This window comes from Rhizophagus irregularis, chromosome 20 (assembly GCF_026210795.1).
Source record: "Rhizophagus irregularis chromosome 20, complete sequence".
Lineage (NCBI taxonomy): Eukaryota > Fungi > Glomeromycota > Glomeromycetes > Glomerales > Glomeraceae > Rhizophagus > Rhizophagus irregularis.
This window is the reverse complement of record NC_089448.1, coordinates 410298-437142: the sequence shown is the minus strand read 5'-3', so window position 1 is coordinate 437142 and position 26845 is coordinate 410298. Positions and strand designations below refer to the sequence as shown.

Sequence of the window (26845 nt, the reverse complement as noted above, 5' to 3'; positions counted from 1 at the left end):
GACGTCATCACCTAATCTTTAATACAATTTACTATTTATTAAAAATAAAATAAACAATACATTATAATCTATCTTGGTAAAGATATCATTTTAAAATTTCCCTAGTTGTATAATAATATCAAAAGTTTAATTATCATTAATGATGTTTCATATTTGGAAAGTTATTGTTGGTATTTAGTTTCAAGTCTTAAATATATGAAAGACGATTTGATGTTTTACTGGTCTATATAATGATATTTGTACTTGTTTATGATTATGATTTTTATTATTTTTGCTACAAATTTACAAATTTTAATTAAAATTTTTCATTTTAACTATAGTATAAACATCTGTATTATACATCCGTACATTCGTACATCCGTTATATAAATTTCGAAATTAATAAATTAATCATGTGATCGATACACAATACGTCATTTATGCGATCTCGTACTCTCGTAGTACACTTATTACGCCACTTTAACCAAATTTAGTTTTATGCCATTTAAATCGAGCTATTATTCAAAAAAAAAACTTAACATTCAATGGAACGTAAAGAACTTATTCAGTTAGAACATGGGAAAGTAATTATTAAAACAAAATTTTCAAATTGGACCAGTGGGAATGAAAAAATTGATAAATTCATTCAAGAAAAACAGTTAAATTACAAAGGATATGGTGCATTATTTGAATGGATACCATACAATGAGTTTATTGGAATTAAAGAAGTAGAAAATGGTTTTAAAGCAATATGGAAGAGAGGTACATTACGATGTTTTTCTAATAAATTGTTATGGAAAAGAAATTCATGTAAAGAAGTTTCTTTAAAATATTTACATAATTCACAAAATGTTACCGATGAATTATTAAATGAGGTATTAAATTTTTCTTTAAATTTAGATTGAATATTAATAATATTTATGTTAATTATTTCTTTTTTTTAAAAAAAATTTAATAGATTAAAAAATATTCAGGCTATGGGATATCTCAAAATCCAGTTACTAAAGATTATATTATTGTTTTTAGTGGTGAATATTCTAATTATCATGAAAATTATGATTATACATATGATTTAAAGAATAATTTTACAAATTGGACCAGTGGGAATGAAATTATTGATAATTTCATTCAAGAAAAACAGTCAAAATATTTATTTGGTGTAGTATTTGAATGGATACCATTCAATAAGTTTGTTGATGTTAAAGAAATAGGGAATAATTGTTTAACTAGAGCAACATGGGGAGAAGGTAAATTATCCTATATTGGAAAGGAATGGATAAGAAGTTCATCATATGAAAAAGTTTGTTTAAAATATCTATATGATTCTGATGAATTTATAAATAAGGTTAATAAAATTTTCTATGGATTTAGTTTGAGTATTAAATAGATATATTAATTTCATTTTTTTTTTTGTATTTTAATAGATTGAATCATATTTAACAAAGGAATGCTACGGGATGTCTCGAGATCCAGTTACAAAAGATTATATTTTAGTTTATTCCGATTATTATTTTACGAATAATTGTAAAAAATGTGGTAATGAATATACTGAATATTATTACTGTGAACCATGTCAAATAAATCATGCAATAAATAATCTTACAAACCGGACTAGTGGAAATGAAATAATTAATAATTTTATTCAAGAAAAGCAATTAAAACTTAATAATATTAAGGGTTATAAAACATTATTTGAGTGGATACCATACAGTAAATTTATTGAAATTAAAGAGATAAATGAAAAAGTAGGATTTACTGAAGCAATATGGAAAGATGGTTTTTTACATTATGAAACGAGGAATGATGTATGGAAAAGAAATTCATATGAAAAAGTTTGTTTAAAATATTTATATGATTTAACAAAATATTACTAATGAATTTATAAATAAGGTATTAAAAATTTTCTATGAATTTAGTTTATTTAGTTTTGAATATTAATAAATGCATATTAATTTTTTATAGGTTGAATCATATTTAATAACAGGATGTTATGGAATATCTCAAAATCCAGATACAAAAGTTTATATTTTGGTATTTATTAATGAATATTCTGATCTTTATTGTAAAAAATGTGGTGATAGATATAATCGTGAATTATGTAAATCATGTCAAAGTGATTATTTAAAAAATAATCTTACAAATTGGACTAGTGGAAATGAAAAAATTGATAATTTTATTCAAGAAATACAATTAAAATATGATGGATATGGGGATATATTTGAATGGATATCATACAATGAATTTATTGATGTTAATGAAATAGGTGATAATTGTTTAACTACAGCAATATGGAAAAATGGTCCATTACGTTGTGATACTAAAAAAAAAGAATGGATAAGAACATCATATGTGAAAGTTTCATTAAGTTATCTACAATATTCTAATGATGAAGAAATTATAGATAAGGTAATTAAATTTCTTTAATTTTAATCATTATATTAAATAATACTAATTTTTATATATATATATATATATTGATAGATTGAAAAAGAAATTGGGTATGGAATATCTCAAGATCCAGATACAAATGATTATATCTTGATTTTTTCCGATTATTATTATGAAACTCATTGTGAAAAATGTGGGAAAAATTATGAATTTAAATATAGTGATTTTGAAAAGTGGTGTAAATTATGTCAAATGAATCATTTAAAAATTAATTTTATAAACTGGACTAGCGGAAATGAGAAGGTTAATATTTTAATTCAAAATACACAATTAAAAATTAATAATTGTGATGATATGATATTTGAATGGATACCATATAATAAGTTCATTAATGTTAATGAAATAGGAAAAAGTGGAATTTTTACGGCAATACGGAGGGAAGGATCATTACATTATAGTAAAAGAACTAAGAAATATAAAAGAAAATTAAATGAGAAAGCTGTATTAATATATTTAAATAATTCACAAAGCTTTTGTAATAATGAATTTTTAAATGAGGTATGTACTAATTTCTATAAATTGAAAGTAATTTAAAATTTATACGCAGGTGTGTTGCAACGCACCTGCATAACATTATTATTTCCATTTATTTATAAATGATTTAACTTTATAAACTTATTATATTTAACAGATTAAATATTTAATTAAGGAGAGTTATGGAATATCTCAAGATCCAAATACAAATGATTATATTTTGGTTTCTCAAGATAAATATTATTGTGAAAAATGTGGTAAAAAATATGATAGTGAACTTGAAATAAATAATAAAAGTTGTACATCATGTCAAACAAGTCATGAAAACAAAAAAATTAATGATTTGATTCAAGAAATGAGATTAATTAATAATGATTATAACATTAAAATATGCGGTACAATATTATTTGAATGGATATCATATGATCAGTTTGATGATATTAGAGAAATAGGTAAAAGATGTTATTCTACAGTATATTCAGCAATATGGAAGGATGGTTTATTATATGATAAAAAAATCAATCATCAATGGAAAGGAATAAGAAAACAAGAATATAAATGGGAAAGAAAACCAAATGCAAAAGTTGCTTTGAAATGTTTACATAATTCCAAAAATTTTCTTGATGAATTTATAAATAAAGTAAGTAATTTCTTCATAATTTTTTTTTTTCAGTAATAATATAAAATTATTAAAATTAAATTACTATCTAATAGGTTAAAATATACTCAAATAGATCAATGGAAAATATTCTTAAAATATATGGAATATCTCAAAATCCGAATACAAATGATTATATTATGGTATTTGAATATGCAGAAGGTGGAACTTTCAATAATTATCTAGTAAAAAATCACGAAAGTTTTGATTGGCTTAAGGGATTAAGTGCATTAGCTAATATTATTAATGGACTTAATGAAATTCATCAAAATCACATAGTTCATCGTAATTTTCATATTGGAAATATATTATTTACAAAAATGGATCCTGGTGATAAAGATTATATTAATTATAATTATAATCATATTAATGATCGTTATGAAGCATGTATTTCTGATATAGGATTATTTAGAAAAATTGGAGATACTGATAAAACAAATATTTATGGAGTTATGCCTTACGTGGCACCTGAAGTATTAAAAGGAAAACCTTATACTCGAGCAGCAGATATATACAGTTTTGGTATGATTATGTACGTTGTTGCAACTGGAAAACAACTTTTTGCTAATTGTGCTCATGATAAGTCTCTAATATTAAATATATACAGTGGAGTTAGGCCTGAATTAAATGAGAAAATTGCACCAAAATGCTATATTGACTTGATGAAAAAATGTTGGAATTTAGATCCAGACAATAGACCGGGATCTGTTGAAATAAAAGAATTGATTTACTTATTTTATAATTTGTTAAATGGGAGCTGTCGAACAGCACAAGAACATCATTATGAAATTAGAAAACAATTTGAACAGACTCAAGAACATAGAAAAGAAAATCTTTTAATGATTGAAAGTAAACCAATTGACTACTCATACACAAGCTATTTATACATCTAGATTACTTAATCCTTTTACAAGCAAGTAATCCTTTGTGTAGTAGAAATTGCTGGTTTTTTTACAAAGTTATATTTCTTATACTACTATTTTTTTATTTATCTCATTTCTTATATATTATATCTATAATTTTTTTTTTTCTTTTAAGAAAGGGTTTGAAATGTAAGATAGAAAGAGTTTATTGAACTTCATATAGATGATCTTAAATAAAAATATTTTCAATAAAGGTAGTAACAGTTTCAACTAAAATTTTAGTATATTAGCATATTTCCACAGTCTATCAATTAAAAAAATTGTGTTCATTATTATGTTTACGAAATAATGATTAACATACATCGGAGGTGTATTTTTTGTAGAGTCTATAATCTTATATTTATCCAATGTAAATTTTATTATATAAATTTTTATAAATCTGAAATACATATGAATTATTTATTTATTTTTTATATAATTGTATACTACATAGACTATACAAAAATACAACTCCCGATGAGATACTGATTACCATAACATCATTGAAATAAAAAGAAATTCTTGACAAGAGTCTTAAATAAATTACCTGAAAAAAGTCAAAAAGTCAATGTACTGTATATTATTTTTTTTTGCAACGCAAATTAATAAATTCGCAGTATTATGCACCAAAAGTATTAAAATATGATGTAATTGTAAAAGGGCTAGTATAGCGTCTAATACTTCCTCTTTATTTTACTAAAGTTAAAGAAACTTCTGGTATAACCCTTATTCTATCCCTACACATTTACTAAATCCTACTATAAATTACTAAATACTTCATTAACTCCATCAAATACTCATTTACCGCTTCCCATTTCTTATCCTTTTTCTTCAAAAAGATGGTACTCCGATATGGTAAAATTCTTTTTTTCTTGTATACTAATTTTAGAAAGTCCAATCAGTGAAAAGTATTGAAATTTATCCAATTAGAATTGTTTAAACTGTTATTTTCATTTAATTAAGGATAACAATGATCGATCAATAAAAAGTTTATAATTATTGAAAATATCCAGATCATGTGTGCAAATCGTAGATTTTTTTGCTAATTACTTGATAAATGTCACCGGCCTAATATTATTAAATTAATATAAGTTAAAAAATATTTATTATAAATTCGAATGTCATGATTTTATTAGAAATTGAACAAGTTCAAAATAAATCACATTTCATATATTTTACATTTTATAGTCCTAACTTCCCTTTAAACATGAACTCTTGTTGTATTATAAATTTTTCGTAATTTCATTTTTTTTTTCTTAAAAAAAGAAAAAAGATTCAAATTTAAATAATTATTTATCTAAGGTATTTCATACCTAATATTTTCTCGATTGATTACATTTAAATCATAAAAAGAACAGCGAAAATTAATTTAAAGGAAATGGATTTTTATTGAAAAGTTATTTTATTTAAGCCTTAAAGGATGGGTAGTCTAAAAAGAAAAAATCATTCTTTTTTTTTTATAACCAATCAATAACTAATGTTTAATTACTCAATATGTTGAAATTTATCGTACTGAAATTTATTTGTCAATTTGGAGCTTAAGATTAAAAATAAATAATTAAATTTTCTTGATACGAGGGGATATGCAATATCCTACCTGTCACAATGTAACATGATTTCGCGATTATGTAAATTATGAAAACGCAAAATTTTTTATAAATTTTATTAATTTTACCAATTTTTAATACATAAATATACAATAAATTTGCCATTGCCCTAATTTTCTTTATATACTTTTACCTATAAACCCATAAACTAAATATCCTAAAATAACCCTAACGCAATAATAACGCCACGCACCGATCCTAACCTTAATGCATATTATCATGGGGTTCCTTAATGTATAGTGGGGTGTACGATATTAACGTACGAACTGGCTATTAACGTTAACGCTATCACGTGCAAGTGTATAGCTCCTAAATTCTGGTAAGATGTATATACACGTTAAGGACGCCCATTATCATGTACCTCATAGTCCTCATATTAATGATAAAATAAGCATTTTCTTTATCATACTTTACATTCTTTTGGGACAATTTCGTGATGATATCATGATTTACAAATAGAGCATTGTTTCTTATCCCTTTTTCTTCTTATATCCTAAGCTTCTTCCTAAATATTTTCATTTCAGGTTCATTGTCAATATCACTAGATTCATTATTATTTTCATCATATTATGGTATAGGAGAAAATCCTGGATATCGTTCATCTAAATTTATTTTAACAAATTAAGACGTTTTAAAGGAAAAAACAGCTAATAGCGAAATTCAATATAAATAATATAAATGAATAGATTATCAAAAAGTATAAAGAAGCTTAATTAATCAGAATATCATGTGACAATTTACAAGACATGACATAGGATACGTACATCAAAAAATAAAAAAAATCAAATGAAAAAGACAAGAACAGCTCAGAACCGGCCTATAAACCGTTTATAAATTGGTCTAGTTGAAGGGCCGGGCTTTTTGGAATTGCCGGGCAATTCATATAACAATTCCACGTTAACTTGATAAGAAGTACTTTACATACAAAACATTTTTGTTAAGGTTTTAAAACAAATGAATTTTGTTATGATTTTGTAAGGATTAATAGAAAAATAATGATTTGTTAATAGTTTAAGATGGTATGAACGTCAATACATGTAATTTTCTAAAATATTAGAAACATGTATTCTAGTTCCATTAGGACAAAATATCTTTTTAAAGTTTTCGATATTTGCCCTAAGCCTCTAATTACTGTACGTACTAGTACGTTCTAACTTTTTATGATTTTAAAGACAGCTCGACAAATGACCCTTTATAAATTGTCTATTATTTTATTATCATTATTATAAACCGATGGTCTGGAGAAGGATTGTACATTTAGGTTGTTGGGCACTGGTACTGTTAGAAAATTCAGGTTTGAATTTTTAGCGATATCTCGCTTGTTGGTCTTTATTTGAGTTCTTTATGTCATCTGACGTTGCAGAATTATTGATAAAAAATGTATACCAGTTCTTGAGATAAATGCAGGTGTCGGCAAGATGCTACCAATGAATGAACCACCCGCGAGCAAGTGGCGAATGCTGACGCAAATCTCCATGGAATGAGCGTAAAAAGATTCCGCCGTCATCACTATCAAAAGCATTATTTAACTATAATTAACAAAGATTTTCATGAAAATATGACAAAGCTCATAAAACGTGGAACTAGAACCAAAAATTTTATTCAACAACAATTATTGAACAAAAAAATGAACGACTTTATTAAAAACTTGCCTAATTTTTTTGTTCTAATTCAAAGTTAAGATGATCTTGGCGAAGTTTTTTCTCATATAGATTCATAAAGGTGAACAAATCTCGGCACCCTAGTGCTATGAATTTTCCATTATTAGAATATAGAATAATATCAAGATGTTCGGTATAGGATTAAAAGGTCTTCCAGTTCAATTTTTTTTGACCAGTTTGTCTTTCAATTTTGTCCAGTGAGACTCCGCCTTCCTCAATACTTCCTCTATGCTTTCAAATACTTTTGATGAAATAAGCTTTGTTAGAAAGTTTTTTGACATCATTCCAAACCAATAGATACTCGAAATTATTTAAAAATACAGTACCTTGCATAATGCCTTATAAAACACCTGCTTTAACGCGAAAAAAAATAATTCTTGTTCGAGAGATAAAGTATTGGGAGACATTTATGTGGCAGGAACTATGAAGATATGAAGATATTCGCCCTTAGGTAATTTTATTTTTTGGTTGGTCTAGTCCCCAACTATAATAGTATTTTTTAATTGAAGGAAAAAGAAAATAAGTAGTGTTAAAACATCACTAAAAAAAACAAAAAAAATATTTTCTACCTAAAATCTAGTTTGTAATTTCGTCTGGAACTCCCTATAAAAGAAGAAAAAAAGAAGTTAATCTAATTAATAAGAAAATCACCTCCAAGAATTGAACTTGGACACAAAAATTGTGGAACCAACGGTGATGGATTTTGTTGAGTTAATAAGTTATTAAGGAAAGAACTCAACAAAGGAATGAAATAAAGGGTATCACATGTGAAGAAGGAAATCACATGAGATAGATCAAATGATCACAAGAAAGGTAAATTTTACAAGACAAAGGACCTCTCTGACACCAATTAAGGGCGATGCAAACGATCCCCTTGTAAAATTTATCTATCTAAGAATGGTCAAATGATCAAGAAAGGGTAAATTTTTACAAGACAAAGGATCTCTCTGACACCAATTAAGGGCGATGCAAACGATCCCCTTGTAAAAATTATCTATCTAAGAATGGTCAAGTAATCCCAAGTTGACCAAAGGGGAAAGATTACGTCTCCATGCTATATTTGGTAAGCAATGGGCCAAGCTACGTAATATAAGTTTATTTAATTAAGATATTGGGAGATTAAAAGGAGAATGATATTCACTAAATAGGTTATTTTATAAAGTAGAGAATAAGAAAAGATGAGAATCTGAATTATGCAATTGAGTAAATAAAGAAAATGAAGAAGAATAGATAATAATGTAAATAAAATACGAAAAAGAATTGATAATAATAAATGTTTAAAAGAATAAAATATATTAAGTAGATATGAAGGAAGAGATAGGAGTTGGTTGAGAGAAATGATTATAGTGCACATGAATTTCAATAAGTGAAGAATTAGGACAATTGTATTAGTGAGAAGGTTGGTATATATGAGGAGAATTATAAAAAGAATGTAAAAAAATCCGGTAAGTAATGGTAAATAAGGTTGAGATGTTTCAATGATAGGTAAAGGATTATTGTAACATTTGTTGATAGGAAATTCACTTAAGATAGTATTGATAGTATTTGGACACAAATGATAAGACATTTTGTAATTGTAAATTATAAATTTGAATTGAAATTTAGGTGATTGTAAAAGTTTTGCAAGATTTGTAAGATTTGAAAATTGAAATTTGGTTTTTGATTTTTTCCTTGAGGAAATTAAGGGTATTTATATATTTTTTAAAACCTTTGAATACATAGATCATAGTGAATAATAATAAGAATAATAATAAAATAGATAAAAAAAATCAAGATTATCTATGAGTCACAATTAATTTATAAGTTATTTAACCTAAACTAGTAATATTAATTGATTTAATGATGACTAATATGTATAATTGTGGCTTATAGTACATAGTTAATATGATTTACTCCCTATAAACCATATAATTAAAGATTATATGATATTGTGCAATATTCCCATATTATTAAAGCATTTCTTATTGTTAATTAAATAAATTTATTAAAAATTTTTATTCAAGCTAAATTTATTTTTGATATATAGTTTAGCAATGGTATTAGTATCTCTTGAGTCTTGAAAGCTTAAATAAATTAAACATGCTAACAAGATTAATTAAATACTGTATACTATAGTATTATTTAATAACTAATTATTATAGACGCAAAAACTGATTAGGCGTTTTCATATGTAAACCTGTGGGAACTAGGGAGATTATCAACTATCTGAGTTTATTTGGACTGTAGGACTGAGTTAAGATTAATTAAATACTTATACTATAGTATTATTTAATAACTAATTATTACAGACGCAAAAACTGATGAGATTATCAACTATCTGAGTTAATTTGGACTGTAGGACTGAGTTAAGATTAATTAAATACTTATACTATGGTATTATTTAATAACTAATTTTTACAGATGCAAAAACTGATTAATCATTTCGGCGTTTTCATATGTAAACCTGTGGGAACTATGGAGAATTAATTAAATACTTATACTATAGTAATAACTAATTATTACAGACGCAAAAACTGATTAATCATTTCGGCGTTTTCATATGTAAACCTGTGGGAACTAGGGAGACTATTGACTATCTGAGTTTATTTGGACTGTGGGACTGAGTTAAGATTAATTAAATACTTATACTATAGTATTATTTAATAACTAATTATTACAGACGCAAAAAACTGATTAATCATTTCGGCGTTTTCATATGTAAACCTGTGGGAACTAGGGAGACTATTGACTATCTGAGTTTATTTGGACTGTGGGACTGAGTTAAGATTAATTAAATACTTATACTATAGTATTATTTAATAACTAATTATTATAGACACGAAAACTTCATTTTGGCGTTTTAAAAAATGAAATTTGATAGTTACACAAGATCTTAGAATTTAATATTCCCTAATTAAGAGTTGAAGTGTTGTACTATGCTTATTTTTCGGACTATAAAAAAGTATACTGAAAGTCTATCTAAGTTATATGGAAAATTTGCAGGTGTAAGTATAACAAATTTATATACTGATTATAATATACTGCGTATCGATAAAATAGTTTGCATTATTACTTATATAAAGTCAATGATATTATAGTATCTAATCTCTAATCTCATATCAATATTTTATCCAATAAAAAAACTTACTATAATATATCAAATTTTTGGAGAAACACGTAATATAACTTGCCAAACACCCATTTTATTACTTTTTAAATAGGTGAAGATCAATTTTTATTGTAGTATATAAGATATATTAGATATGATTATATGAAAATACTTTGATATTTTGTTATTAGATGATGTAAAGAGACATGAGGTATAATGTAACGATATAAAGTTTCTTCGGATCTACTCAGGTGGGATATGAAAGCAAAATGGATTTTTTTTAATTTTAGAAACTGTTTTGTTATTGAAATGATTAAAATACGCAGTATAGAAAGTTATTTACTATAATCTTTATTTAAAGTAGTAGAAGTTATACAAAAATAATATCCTCTTTAATTTATTGGTTGAGAGAACTGCAATTACCTATAGCAGGTCTTTGACATTTATCAAAATAGAAATAATTCCAAATTATTGATGAAATTAGTCAAGTAATTGAATTATAATTTATTCGGTGCCAATTTTATTTTTTTAATTTCTTTTTAAATTTATCCTTATTTTCACGTGATAATTGTATACTACGGATGTAAAAAACTATTTCTCACAATATTTCAGTTCTGTGCAAAGACTCCGCCATACACCGCCAATATATAACATGGTACAATTCAATTTAACATACTTGCTTCTTTAAGTTATATTTTATTTAATAATTAAATTTATAATATTTAGAATGATAGAAACGATTTTGAACTATTATAAAAATATGATTAGACTGAACTTATCATTTCTAGTCTTTTTCGTGCATCTTTATTTCCTCTGTTAGCAGCATCTTTATACTTATCAATTTCGGTTCCAATCCCATTCTTATAATAGCATCCAAGTATATATATTCCATTTAAATATCCCTTTTCAGTTGATTTTTTAGATATTCAAAATGATTATAAGATTGAAACAATGCAACAACAAGTAAAGAGACTTCATATCAATGATGATGGTATGATGATAAAACAATTATTTAAATTCTTATAATAATTATTAGTATTTTATGATTTTTAATTTTATATTTGATAGACGAAGATGAAGTACATAACAATCCTAACCTTCATTCAGAAGAACAAGATGAATTGGAAATTCCTGATAGTAAGAATTATTTTTATAAAATGTTTAAAATTTACCATAAATTATTAAATTATTAAATTTAACGTTCTTTTAGATATTTAGATACGGATGAATTATATAAATTAGATAACATTATTATACCTGATTTCTTTTTTCTTATCATAAATTATTTAAACACTATGACTTATGAGATTTTCTTCAAAATTCTTAGTTTGTAATTTGAATAATTTATTTTTTTATTTTTATCTTTTTCTTTCTCACTATATTATTATATTAGTAGCGTAAACTGAACGCGTTTTTATTAAATAAATTTTAAAGTATATTAAGTATATTTAAATATATAATATCTCATGCGTGATAATATGATTTATACAAGTAAATATATGAATATAAAAAAAATAAATTCATTAAAGTCACGGTGATCGTTAATATGAATTGTTGCAAAATTTCTTTGCCGAAATTACCAGAATTATCAATAATTCTGAATCCAAATCACATGATATACTATATACCTTTTACGACCGCATCTTCGGTAATCACTAACTCATATATTATTTACATTTAGAAGAAAAAGGGGTTTAAAATTAAATTTAGTTATATAATATTCGTTTATTTGTTTGTTGAAATAATTAATTTAGATGTAAAAAAAAAATAAACTTTACAATAAAATATTCGCCACTCCGTCTCTTGATTATGAAAACTATGTACATTTTTTTATTAAATTTTTATCTATTATTTAAAACATTTTATTTATTTATAAAATTATAAAATACATAGTAAACCATATTTATATAGTAAAAAATCAAATTTTTATATAATTAAAATTTTTTATATTCTTAAGGGCTGTACAAATAAAAATTTTACATCTAATAAAATATAATGATGGAAAAGTGCAACTTGAGATCAGTTTTGGAGTTGAACGACGTCAATTCCGAACTGAAGTGGTACATTTAATTTTAGTAATTTGTTTTATTATTCAAATAATAATAATCCAATAATTTATAAATAATCAGGGTTAGTTCGTCTTATAACTCTACTTTTCATTTAAATTTTTAACCAATTTCAAATTATATTCATTAATTACTAATAAATTATATATACTTAGCTACTTTGAATTATTATTTATTGGCTCCCAGAATTTCGATCCAAATTGAATCAAAAAAACATAATTTTGATGGTGTAACAAATTAGTTAATATTTAGAAGTTGGTAAAGTAAATGATTACTGTTTATTAATAATTTTTTAACTACTGTAACGTATTTTATTTGCATTTTTTTATATATTGCTGTATTAATTAATATTTTTAACTATGATATCGTTAGCTCGTCCAAGAAAATATAATCTCGTGATACTAGACTCTAAATTCTAATTTGTTTATTCTCGTATATTGAAATGATCATATTTTAGGTTAGAAAACAATATTCCTAAAACTCATTAAAAAAAAATTAAAAATACAATAAATTCTAAAATTTTAACATGAAAGCACTTACTAGTATTAATATCTTAAAGTCAATATACAGTATATTTGCTATATTCGGAAATATTACTCCATCGATTTTATATTTATTATTCAATTAATATGAACTTTCTCATAAATATAATTGGATGTACTGTAAGTATGGAGGGTGCATAATCTTACTATTTTCCTAAGAATTTCCCTAAGGCCTCCAAAATATAATTTCCTTATTTTAATCGGTATTGAACAACTAAAATTTTAATAAAATTTCTAATTTAGTTTATTCATATGAAGAGTCGACTTATAATGAGAAAATTTTATAATTTTTTGAATTCATTCAATTGACCGTACAATTTGACCAGAGATAAAAGTTAAAATCAATATGATTGGCAAGACAATTCAAGATACTTTAAATCCTTTGAACTTCAATTAATTTAACAATTCCATGTCTCTTTATGTTGACAGATACGTGTTAGTTCATAGAAGTATAAAGAAATTAATTTACAAATGTTTCAAAAGCTTCTGAAATATTTGTTATTGATGTCTGATTGATTTCATAACAAATACATTAATTCTGTAAAATTCTTGCTTGTAAAAGAATTTGATTATAAGATAAAGAAAACACAATAGAAATTACGGTATTCATAATATTTATATAAAGAAAGATAAATAACCAAACAAAGTGACTGATGTAAAAATACCGGTAATTGTCTGGATTCTTTATCTTAAATACTAATCAGATAATAGAAAATAATAAATATAGTATACTCCTTAAGATAGCCATGGTACTAAGGATTTCTCCATAAACAATTTCACACTAAAATCTATTGACCATTAGATATGAAAAGATTTTGAATAATCTTGTATTGAAAAGAATATCTATATTGAGTTTTGATATTCTTTATCAAAAAATAATAGAGAAACGTTTTAATATAAATATTTTATAATTGAAATAAAGGTAACTTCAAGCATAATTTTTTTTAAGGTATTAATTTTTTTGTTAAATAAAAATAAAGAGTTTAAGAAACGAACTCTATCAAATTGGATTGCTCTGTACGACCATAATTGTCGAATTATTATGTTACACAATTTAGTATCAAATACAAGAAGTAAAAATTTTTTTACGTGTACAGTAAATAAATTACTAATATGGAATTTGGTAAATAAATTTAAAGGTTAAAATCATTTATTACTAATTTTGTTTAAAATAAATTAATTCTAAAATATTGATATTATTTCATATCTTAAAATCCATATTTGCTACATTTGTATAAGATTCACATCTAAAATCTTTGATCACTCCATTATTTTTATATTTATTAATCAGTTCTTTATAATCTTCTTCTTCATAAGTATAATTGGATGTAAGTATGGAAAGTGCATTACCTTTCCATGTTTCTAAAAATTTCTCTAAAGCTACTAAAGAAAATTTAAAAACACCACAAAATCTAATTTCTTTTATATTACTAAGTGTTGAACTAATTAATATTTTTAATAAATTTTCTCCATATTCTAAAATTTTTTCATCATAAATTGATTCTTCATATATACTATAATCATATATAATTAATAATAACAATTTCAAATTTTGACAAATTTTTAATAACTCTTCAATTTCAACGAAATGTTTCTTTGTTGGTGGAAATATAAGAGGCAAATATTCAATTAAAGGACAATTTTTATGAATATTACGTATAAAAATAAAAGAATCTTCACCGATGTTATCTGCATAAGCATTAAAAGGTCCTAATAAGATTTTCTTTATATGTCCTCCGCTATTTTCAACTATAATAGAAGCTGCTTTCAAATAGTGATAATCTATTTTAAAGATCTCAAGGTCATGATATACACACATTTTTAATTGTTCTTCGTTGAAATTATCAAATCTAGTTATCAATGTTTTTAGTTTATGAAATTTTGGGAGTACTTTTGGTAACGTGTGATTATTAACAAATGTAAAGTGTATCTTTAAATCAGTGATAGTATTTGCATTTTTTTCTAATGCAAGAAGAATCTTTTTGTAAGAATCTAATCTAGGAACATATAATTCATGTTCATCTTTCCATTCAAAATACTTTAAATTTTTCTGAACTCCAATTAATTTAGCAATCCCATGATAATTATTTGGGTCTAAATTAACAATGATTAATCTCTGTATATATTGACATAACTGTGCCAATCCATAAAAATACGAAAAATTTATTAATGTGTCACATGTTAATTCGAAAAGTGATTCAAACCGAAACCTAGCTTCTGGGAAATAAAAGATTTGATGTTTAATAGATTTCATATCCAAGTATTTTAACTCTGGAAATTTCTTCATAAAGAGACCATAAAATTCTTGTTGTAAAAGAAATTGATTATATGATGAAGTTGACCCAATAGAAGTTATAATATTTATAGTATTTACGTTAATACTTCTACAAAAAGATAAATAATCAAATAAAAGTGAATGGTGTGAAAATGCCGGTAATCGGATACTTTGACTTGTTAGAAATTCTTTAATATCATCAGATAAATATGAAGTAATAATGTTGTACAAATAATCTTTATTATAATTAATATCATAACACCAAGGATTTTTCCATAGAATTGGAACCCCGGTTTCACACCAAATTCTATTGACCATTAGACATGAAAAGAGAAATTTTGAATCATCTTGTAATTCATCAAATATTAAGAAAAGAATATCTTTATTGAGTTTTGACATTTTTAAAATAACATATGATTTGGTCTATTAATAGTAAATATCCTTAAATATAATTTTTCGTAATATTTAAAAAATTGTTTAAAAATTTTTTAAACGAAATCAAATGAGCAACCGGAGTAAAATTCCGGATCATTCTGTGCGATGACAAGTAATGTTTCACGACAACAAACATTACGCCAAATATTTGATTTGACCAAAAATTGATGTTCGGATTATTTATACTAATTATGTAAAAAAATTTTGGTAACGTGACTTTGCGCTACCAACCCAAAAATAGCAGATAAATTTTTATTTAATTCAATATAAAAATTATCTTTTTAATTATTTATAATTAAATAAAGATTTACAATAATCAAAAAATTTTATAAAAGTAAAAAGAATCATGAGAAATATTTTAGGTAAGCATTTCTTTGCATTTTTTTTTTCTTAAGTGCTTATAAGGTATTTTTAAAACACGCCTTGAAAAACACCTGGTCAATTACTAGGTCACGTCGTTCCAGTTTGATACTAAATAGTCACGTGACTAATTCAAGTAATAAAATGCATATTTCTCTAAAATTTATGTATAAATTCAATCTTTTTTGATGTACAACATTACACTACAGTCAGAATGTTTTTTTTAACGGTGAGAATTTTATTCTACTATCAATATTATAATGAATTTTCAATCTGTTTATATTAGGAGCCATCAACCATGGTATAAATCTGAATATTATTTATGTAAATATTATATACCATATATACAGTGTAGTTTAGGGTGAAATATAGCCCGTATCCGTAGATTAACCAAAACCGAAACCGCTGGTAAATACACCCACACTGGTCGATAAAAACAAATTCTCCAAGTGACTATATTACCAGAGTTAATAAGCTACCTACAAATTTTATATATGATCGCTCTCAAGCTAAGGACCCCGAACAATACTAATATAGGTGAGATCCGGCAAAAAAAATTTACTATTAGCAGTACACAACACTTTTGACTATGGTCAGTATTTTTTGTATGGACAACACGGGTAACATATTCCAACGAAACATTTTGCAAAAAAAGAATTTTCAAAAGAAAAAATTTATTTTTATTGATTACTATCGTGGTATATGTAACGGACCATATTGTTTTGCTACCCGCAGATCTAGTCGCACAAATTATCTTCAAAATAGCAATCCCAATATCTTACTATTTTAAAATCTAACTAAAATTACGCAAAGTTAAAATCTAACTATATCAAAAATTTTGACCAATTATATGCATTTTTAAATTCTAACTAAATGAAACTAAGGTTGCGATGCGTCACCTATATCAGTATTGTTGCGGTCATAGCTCTCATTTATAATTTTATAATACATAGTATTTATGTTCAAAGCTTAAAAAAATGATAGAATAATTGATTTCTTGTAGAATCAGATGTATTAATCATGGGAATTGCAGAAATTCGAAATCGGAAATGATTTCTAACGGTCCCTCATGATTTTTTTTATACAAATAATGTTTATTTAACAAAAAGTTTATCAGTTTTGGATAAAAAAAAGTCGATAATGCTCAACGAGTCAGATTATTATCAATATATATCACAATGATCATTTCATCGATATATATCCCTCAAAAAAATTTCCCGATGAAAGCTTTGCTAAAAGAAATCTGCTTCAAAGATTGAGGCAAAACTGTTTTCTATAATAAAAATATTTAAAATAATTGAAAAAAGCTTTAGAAATGCCCCTTCTAAAAGAAACACTCTGAAAATTATCTTTAAAGTCCAAATAATGAGGATTTTCAAGGAGCAACCATGAATGAAATTACTACCGTACTTAGCTGATTTTTGAGATACAGTATGAGTGTCATAATCGTTTAGCATCTTAAAAGCAGTATTGTTAAACATGTTGCTTATACATTATACATCAACTGACCTATATTTTCATTCCCAAACGATTATTAGAATCATGTCGACTCATGAATACGGCGATCTTTTTTTTTGCGTATCAGACTTTTTGCGTCACTCTCGTAGTTCGATACCTATAGAACAAATTTCTGAAAATACTTTTTTTCTCATAATTATCAATAAAATTAATAAAACAAAAAATAAATTTACCATTAATTACTTTGAAATTAATAACTTAAGATCGCTTTAAGATATACGCTCATTCATTAGAAGTTTTTACCTAATAGGCATCACACTTGTGATTTATTATGCAATTGAAACATCTCATTTCATCCTTATTATCCAATTTTCATAAATAATGTTGATAATGATATAATGTATCATGTACTACAATGTGAAAAAAGTTCTTTTTTAACAAACAATATTAAATTCACGAAAAACAATTAAAAATTCGGAAAAAAAAATTTATCAAGACGGAAATAATATTGAATAAGTTTTGTGAATTTAAAATACCTCAGTTCGTTGATTCTGTAACAAGTATCTTGTCAATATATAAAGAAATTGTCATCGCCAACATGGAAACAACAATCTTTCGAGAGAACATTTCACCAAATTAAAAGACAAAATTAAACTGCTGCCCTATAAAAAGTTTATTTCCGTAAATATACCATATTTACGGAACTTAAAACCTCAAATCATGAGTAACTTAGATTTTTAGTTACTTTCCGTAGTATCATATTCACGGAGTTTTTACAGAAATCACGAATAAAATTTTTTACAGGGTAGAAAGAAAACTGCAACAATAACTCTTATGAGAAATTAAATTCCTTGGAATAATTCCTAGGAAAATTGGCGGGAAGACCTACCAATCTGCACTTTCTTACAATTATAAAAGTTTGAATAATAAATAAGAAAAAAAATAGTGGAGTAACCGAGCACTACATTCTAGTTTAATAAGCTGTCGATCATTTCATTTGGCTGCCTTTATTTGGCGTATTGTTTGCGAAACATTATTTGCATCATCACGGTCGCACAGAACAAACCTTATTTATTTTATAGTAATAGCTCTGCTTATACGCTTTTTTTTTCTTTTTTTTTAAAAAAAAAAATTTCAGAATTATATTAAAAATAACCTTAACAATTATAATAGATTTATTATAAAAGATTTTTCTTAATTTTTGGGTAAAGAATGTCAAAACTTAATAAAGATATTCTTTTCTTAATATTTGAAGAATTTCAGTATGATTCGAAATCCCTATTTTCATGTCTAATGGTTAATAGGTTTTGGTGTGAAACTGTGATTCCAATTCTATGGAGGAACCCCTGGTGCTATGATATTAAGTATTATGATAAAGATTATTTATTTATAATCATTGCTTCTTATTTATCTGATGATATTAAAGAATTCCTAAAAAGATTAGGAATACAAAAACCATTAGTTTCACGCAAATCCCTTCTGTTTGATTATTTATCTTTCTGTAGAAATGTTGATATAAATGTTTTAAGCTCTATAATTTCTACCGGATCTTCTTCAACAAACCATCAATTGTTTTTACAACAAGAATTTTGTGTTGTCTTTATGAAGAATTGTCAAGAATTGAAATATTTTGATATGAGATCACTTAAGCATCAAATATTTCATTTTCCAGAAGCTAAGCTTTGTTTTGAATCGCTCTATGAATTAAAATGTGATACGTCTATTGACGTTTCATACTTTTATGGATTAGCACGAATTTGTCAACATATACAGAAACTCATGATTATTAATATTACAAACGAAGAATCTAACTTAGGAATTGTTAAATTAATTGAAGTTCAAAAAAATTTAAGGCATTTTGCATGGGTAGATTTTTTTGATGGTTATATTTCTAAAGTAGATCCTTATAAAGAAATTCTTCTTGCATTAGAAAAAAAGGCAGATACTATCGATTATTTAGGAATATATTTAGAATGTTTAGATCACACGTTGCAAAAAGTACTCCCAAAATTTCATAAAATAAAAACGTTAATAACTAGTTTTAGGAATTTTAGTGAAGAACAATTAAAAGTGTGTGTCTATCATGATCTTGAGATCTTTAAAATAGATTATTATGATTTGAAAGCAGCTTCAATTATAATTGAAAATAGTGGAGGACGCCTAAAAAAATTTTTTTTAGTATCTTATGAACTTGATGATTATGTAGATGATTTTGAAAAAGATTCTCTTATTTTTATTCGTAAAGTTTATGAAAATTGTCCTTTAATTGAATATTTGTCACATGCATTTACACCATCAAAGAAACATCTTAGTGAATTTGAAAATTTACTAAAAGTTTGTCAAAACTTGAAATTATTAACATTAATTTTGTGTGACATGGAAAGAGTAATAACTGGAGATGAAAATATTTTAGAAATTGGAGAAGATTTATTAAAAGTATTAGCTAGATCAGCTCCAACCAGTCTAAGAGAAATTAGATTTCTTTATGGTTTTAAATTCTCTTTGGAAGCTTTGGAGGAATTCTTAGAAAAATGGAGGGGTCGACCTGCAATTACCATACTTACAATTGACCCTATTTATAAAGGAGAAAATTATAAAAATTTGATTAATAAATATAAGGATAATGGAGTAATTAAAGATTTTAGATGTGATTATTTCATAAATTTAATAAATATTTTGAATATGGATCCTATATATTAAACTATGTATTTATGTACTTTATTTTGTTAAGAGCGTATTATATATTTTATTAATTTATGTATCTAATTATTGTAATAAATTATTAAAGTAAATCATTTCATATGACAAAATTGAACTTTTTATAATTAAGTTTCTGTCAATATACAAAAAACTTATCATCGTCAATATAAAAACAAAAATTCATCATTGAATTGTTAAACTAGTCGAATTTTAGAAGAATTTAAGTATTCTAAAGATAAAATGAGTTTGAAGAGTATTACATACAGAAAAATTATATAAAAAGAATTAGTATAAAAGCAGTTAATTCGTTCATAAGCAAAATTTTATAAATCAAAATGATATTAATAAACTTGATTAATTGGTGGTTTTACCTTAAACATATTAGACTACTTAAACATATTAGACTATCGTGACCTTGAGATCTTTTAAATTACATTTTATTAAATGCGGTTTTAAATTTTCTGAGACAATTAAAGCTTAATGTATTATGACAATTATAACAAAATTTTCTTAATTATATTCGCAAGACTACCCTTTAATTGAATGTTTTTCATTCTCGTTTCCACTTTCGAGATCAAATTTAAAAGCAATAGTAAACTGCTAATGAAAAGGAAGTACTAATTAGTTCGGCAACAATAATTTATAAGAAACTAGTTGTATAAGAAATTAGGAAAATGGGCAGGAAGTTTAATCTGCAACTTTTCCATACTCACGATGTATTTGCAATAAACAATATGATTGGTAAAATGTGCTGAGCTCATTATAAAAGTTGATTAATTAATTAATAATGTTACCACCAGTTTTAACGTTAAGTTAGGTAGTAACAGAAACATAAATAAGGAACGGTTAACAATCAGCAAGGTAATATGAAGTTAAATATCAAATGGTGAAGTAAATCGAACGTGTGCGCAAATAGTGAGCAATCGGTATTTGATCAGTGAAATAATTAAAACGTGTAAATATTAATTAGTTGATAATTGGAAATAATCGTATAAAACAAATAAACGATATGTAACAAAAGGTCAATATAAGATAATGAATACTGTGACAACATAAACAAACTGTTTATTTATAAGAAATCGGAAACAAATTGGTATCTGGAATAAAAACTGCACACATTTTTACAAGTCTGTCCTATTTATATCGTTTGAAATCCTCCGCCTATCGAACGAATTCACCATCCGCCCTCCGCAGATCAGACGATTTTGCCTGTTTAAGCCCCTTTGATCTTAGCCACCCATCTCTAAGCCTCCGATTTACGTCTATACGCCCAATAACCATAAGAATAAACTAAATAAATAAATAAATATATAAATATATATAAAATAAACTAAAAATAACCTATATCTATATAGAAAAAAAATATCTCGTGACAATAAATAAAAAAAACAGTGGAGTAATCGAATGTGGCCGTGCACTACATTCTAATTTAATAAAAATGTCGATCATTTGGCTGAGGGCTGCAGAGCTGCTTAATGTTTGATTTGTCATCACTATCGCACAGAACAACAAACCTTATTTAATATGCATATTTTTTTTTCTTTTTTTTTTAAAAAAAAAATTTCATAATTATATAAAAAATTACCTTAACGATTATAATAGATTTGTTCTAAAAGTTTTCCTAATTTTTTGGTTGAGGATGTCAAAACTTAATAAAGATATTCTCTTCTTAATATTTGGAGAATTACAGGATGATTCGAAATCCCTATTTTCATGTTTAATGATCAATAGGTTTTGGTGTCAAGCTGGGATTCCAATTTTATGGAGAAATCCTTGGTGCTATGATATTAATTATAATAAAGATTATTTATTTACAATTATTACTTCCTATTTATCTGATGATACTAGAGAATTTCTAACAATATTAGGAATACAATTGCCGTTAGTTTCACAAATCACTTACGTTTGATTATTTATCTTTCTGTAAAGTATTTTCGTAAAAATTATAAACTCTATAATTTCTATCAAATCTTCATAAAGACACCATAAAATTCTTGTAAAAGCAATTGATGCTTTGCTAAAGAAGAAATGTCCAGAATTGAAATATTTGGATATGAAATTGCTTGAACATCAAACATTTCATTTTCCAGAAGCTAATATTCGTTTTGAAACAACAATGTAGTATTTAGTATTTACAGCCAATTTACGGCTTACGTTTATAATATTACAACCGCTAAAGATTATAATTCGATATATAATGATCGTTACTTACGGCAACCAACCTTAGTGGAGGACGACTTAAAAAATTTTTAGTAGTATCTTATGAACTTTTGTAGATAACTTTTTTAAAAATTCCCTTATTCTTATTCATAAAATTTATGAAAATTGTCCTTCAATTGAATATTTGACTCTTGAATTTTCACCGTCAAAGAAACATTTTTTTAGTGAATTTGAAAATTTGCTAAATTTTGTCAAAATTTGAAGTTATTAACATTAATTGTGTGTGACCCGGAAGGACAAATAATTTGGGGAAAAAATCTTTTAGAAATTATTGGCGAAGTACTGGTCTAAGAGAAATTAGATTTCTTTATGATTTTAAATTCTCTTTGGAAGCTTTGGAGAAATTCTTAGAAAAATGGAGAGGCCGACCGAATTATATAAATTTGATTATTTAGATGTGATTATTTCACAAACTTAATAAATATTTTATGCATGGATCCGATATATTAACTATGCATTAATGTAGATGTATTAATTAATTTATTATATACTACAAGATACAAACTTTATTTTGTTAAGAGTTATTGTATAATTATTGCGAAAGTAAATCATTTCAAATGAAATTTTATAATTAAGTTTCTATCAATATATAAAGAACTTGTCATCGGCAATATAGAAACAAAAATTAATCATTGAATTGTTAAACTATTCGAATTTAAAAAGAATTTAAATATTCTAAAATGATAAGGTGAGTTTAAAGATTATTATATTACAGAAAAATCTTATAAAAAAATTCTTGAATTAAAAAAAGAAGCAGTTAATTTCAATCATCCACAAGCAAATACTCTCAAAATTTATAAATCGAAAACATTAATCAATTTAATTAATTAGTGTTTTATTTTAAAATTATTAGTGAGACTATTGTGAGTTGTGACCTCGATTATATTTCGTTAAATGCGGTTATTAGAATTACGGAGACAATTAAAGCTTTATGTATTATGATATTTTTAACAAAACTTCTTTTATTTTATTCGCAAAGCTTCACTTAATTTAAAACAACTGACGGAAAGGACATTTTTAAAAGTACTAATTAGATCGGCAACAACAATTTATAAGAAAATTAGATTCCTTGGAAAAATTCCTAGGGAATACCGATATATACCGTATTTTGCTGTTATTAAGCACCCCCAAAAATAAGCACCCCGGCCAGAATTATGAGCATCTTGGCCGGCATTAAGTGCAAAAAAGGGGTGCTTAATTACCGCCAAAATACGGTATATGTACCTTTCCATATATACGATGTATTTGTAATAAACAATATGATTGGTGAAATGTGCTGAGTACATTTTAAAAAAAATAGTGGAGTAACCGAGCGTCCACTACAACTAGGGTTGGCTTAGTCCAGTCCACCGGTCCAGTCCGGTCCCAAAAAGAACTGGGACTGGACCGATTTGTATTTAGGAAATTTGTCCCACGATTCATTTAATTAACGTTAAGGAAAAGGTTTATAATTAGAAAAATATTATAATTTATTTAAGTTTTAGCATTTTTATATTTATGAATAGTCTTTGCTTTTCCTCATTGTAATTTACATATGCATTTAGAGAAGTTTAAGAAACAATGAAATATTCAATAATCTACTTTAGGATTTAAATATTAAATTGTAGAATAGAAATTTAAATCGGGATTGTAATTAAATTTACAATTATAGTAATAAAAAAACATTGTATAGTACGATTTGCGTTTCTCCGAAGTCTGATTATATAACTTTACTAACTTTACTATAAATAAAATTATTTCGAAAATTTAAAAATTTTGAAATATTAAAAAATAGAAATAGATGAGCACAAAAATTTGGCTCATTTTTATTGGATACAAAAAATCATATGAATCGGTCCCGGTCCGGACCAGTCCCCAAATTTAATTTCATACCAAATACTGGGAAGACATTCCCAAGACCGACACAGGACCAGTCTTTTCTAGGACTGATCCTAACTACATCCTAGCTTAATAAACAATGTCGATCATTTGGCTGGTACTACAAAATTCTTTATTTGGCGTAATGTTTGATTTGCCAATGTGAAACATTATTTGATCATCATGGTCGCACAGAACAAACTTTATTTATTTAATAGGTTCCGCTTATACACATTTTATTTTTTCCATTTTTTTTGTCCTTTAAAAAAAAAAAATTCAAAATTATTAGAAATAACTTTAACAATTATAATAGAATTGTTCTAAAAAAGTTTTCCCAATTTTTGGATTAAGGATGTCAAAACTTAATAAAGATATACTTTTCTTAATATTTGGAGAATTACAGGATAATTCGAAATCCCTCTTTTCAAGTCTAATGGTCAATAGGTTTTGGTGTGAAACTTTGATTCCAATTTTATGGAGAAATCCTTGGCGCTATGATATTAATTATAATAATAAAGATTATTTGTTTATAATTATTACTTCATATTTATCTGATGATATTAAAGAATTCCTAACAAGACTAGGAATACAAAAACCATTAGTTTCATATCAATCACTTTTGTTTGATTATTTATCTTTCTGTAGAAGTGTTGATATAACTATTATAAACTCTATAATTTCTACTGGATCTTCTTCAACGAATCATCGATTGTTTTTACAACAAGAATTTTATGGTGTCTTTATGAAGAAATGTCCGGAATTGAAGTATTTGGATATGAAATCAATTGAGCATCAAATATTTTATTTTCCAGAAGCTAAGCTTCGTTTTGAATCACTTTATGAATTAAAATGTGATACGTCTATTGACTTTTCATACTTTTATGGATTAGCACGTATTTCTCAATATATACAGAAGCTCACCATTGTTAATAACATAGACAAAGAAGCTAATCTTGGAATTGTTAAATTAATTGAAGTTCAAAAAAATTTAAAGTATTTTGAATGGAAGGATGATCGTTACTATTATAGTTCTAATGTTGACCCTTATAAAGAAATTCTTCTCGCATTAGTAAAAAAGGCAGATACTATTAATCATTTAAAAATGATTTTTATGCATAATGATCGAACATTGCAAAAGGTACTCCCAAAACTTCGTAAACTAAAAACATTAATAATTGATGATTTTAGTTACTGTAACGAACAACAATTAAAAATGTGTGTTTATCATGATCTTGAGATATTTAAAATAGATTATTATGATTTGAAAGCAGCTTCAATTATAATTGAAAATAGTGGAGGACGACTAAAAAAGTTTTTATTAGTATCTTATGAACTTGATTTTATAGATAACTTTAATGATGATACCCTTGTTTTTACTCGTAAAATTTATGAAAATTGTCCTTCAATTGAATATTTACCTCTTGCATTTTCACCATCAGAGAGGCATTTTAGTGAATTTGAAAATTTACTAAAAGTTTGTAAAAATTTGAAGTCATTATTATTAATTGTGTGTGACATGGAAAAAGTAATAACTGAAGAAAAAAATCTTTTAGAAATTGGAGACGACTTATTAAAAATATTAGTAAGATCAGCACCAACTAGTCTAAGAGAAATTATATTTCTTTATGATTATAAATTTTCTTTTGAAGCATTGGAGGAATTCTTAGAAAAATGGAGAGACCGACCTGCACTTTCTATATTTACAATCGACCCTACTTATAACGCAGATAATTATAAAAATTTGATTATTAAACATAAGAATAATGGAGTAATTAAAGATTTTAGATGTGAATTTTTTATAAATTTAATAAATATTATGAGTGTGGATTCTTAAAGATAAGAAATATTGTATTAAATATGTATTCATGTAGATTTATTTATTATGAGTGTATTGTATTTTTTTAATTATCACAAATTTATGTATCTAATTATTACAAAAAATTATTAAAAGAAATCATTTCGTATGACAAAATTGAACTCTTTATAGGGAGAACTATAAAACTTTTCTTATATATAGACTAAAATGTTGAATTAAGTTCAGCGGTTGGGAATGTATACTTAAATACTATGTACATGTAAAATATTAAATAATGTTTAAATTTGTTACAAATTATG

General features: G+C 25.2%; 5 protein-coding genes across 5 annotated transcripts; 4 read left to right on the top strand and 1 right to left on the bottom strand.

The window, feature by feature from the left end:
* Positions 1–524: 524 nt before the first annotated feature.
* On the top strand, positions 525–4452 carry OCT59_012732 (uncharacterized protein; the record flags this gene model as incomplete). Its single annotated transcript, XM_066140322.1, has 12 exons — positions 525–563; positions 639–854; positions 938–1007; positions 1143–1324; positions 1404–1811; positions 1942–2077; positions 2243–2385; positions 2461–2477; positions 2898–2925; positions 3059–3541; positions 3616–4081; positions 4244–4452. The coding sequence occupies 12 exons, from the start codon at positions 525–527 to the stop codon at positions 4450–4452; spliced, it is 2397 nt and encodes a 798-aa protein (XP_066001208.1).
* Positions 4453–14626: 10174 nt separating this feature from the next.
* Positions 14627–16099, bottom strand: OCT59_012731 (uncharacterized protein; the record flags this gene model as incomplete). The annotated part of the gene is made up of 1 exon (XM_066140321.1): positions 14627–16099. The coding sequence occupies one exon, from the start codon at positions 16097–16099 to the stop codon at positions 14627–14629; it is 1473 nt and encodes a 490-aa protein (XP_066001207.1).
* A 3066-nt stretch (positions 16100–19165) lies between these two features.
* Positions 19166–20653, top strand: OCT59_012730 (uncharacterized protein; the record flags this gene model as incomplete). Its single annotated transcript, XM_066140320.1, has 1 exon — positions 19166–20653. One exon carries the CDS (start codon positions 19166–19168, stop codon positions 20651–20653), a length of 1488 nt encoding a protein of 495 aa, XP_066001206.1.
* A 1639-nt stretch (positions 20654–22292) lies between these two features.
* Positions 22293–22775, top strand: OCT59_012729 (uncharacterized protein; the record flags this gene model as incomplete). The annotated part of the gene is made up of 2 exons (XM_066140319.1): positions 22293–22534; positions 22634–22775. 2 exons carry the CDS (start codon positions 22293–22295, stop codon positions 22773–22775), a joined length of 384 nt encoding a protein of 127 aa, XP_066001205.1.
* A 2268-nt stretch (positions 22776–25043) lies between these two features.
* Positions 25044–26564, top strand: OCT59_012728 (uncharacterized protein; the record flags this gene model as incomplete). The annotated part of the gene is made up of 1 exon (XM_066140318.1): positions 25044–26564. The coding sequence occupies exon 1, from the start codon at positions 25083–25085 to the stop codon at positions 26562–26564; it is 1482 nt and encodes a 493-aa protein (XP_066001204.1). The 5' UTR covers positions 25044–25082.
* Positions 26565–26845: the final 281 nt, after the last annotated feature.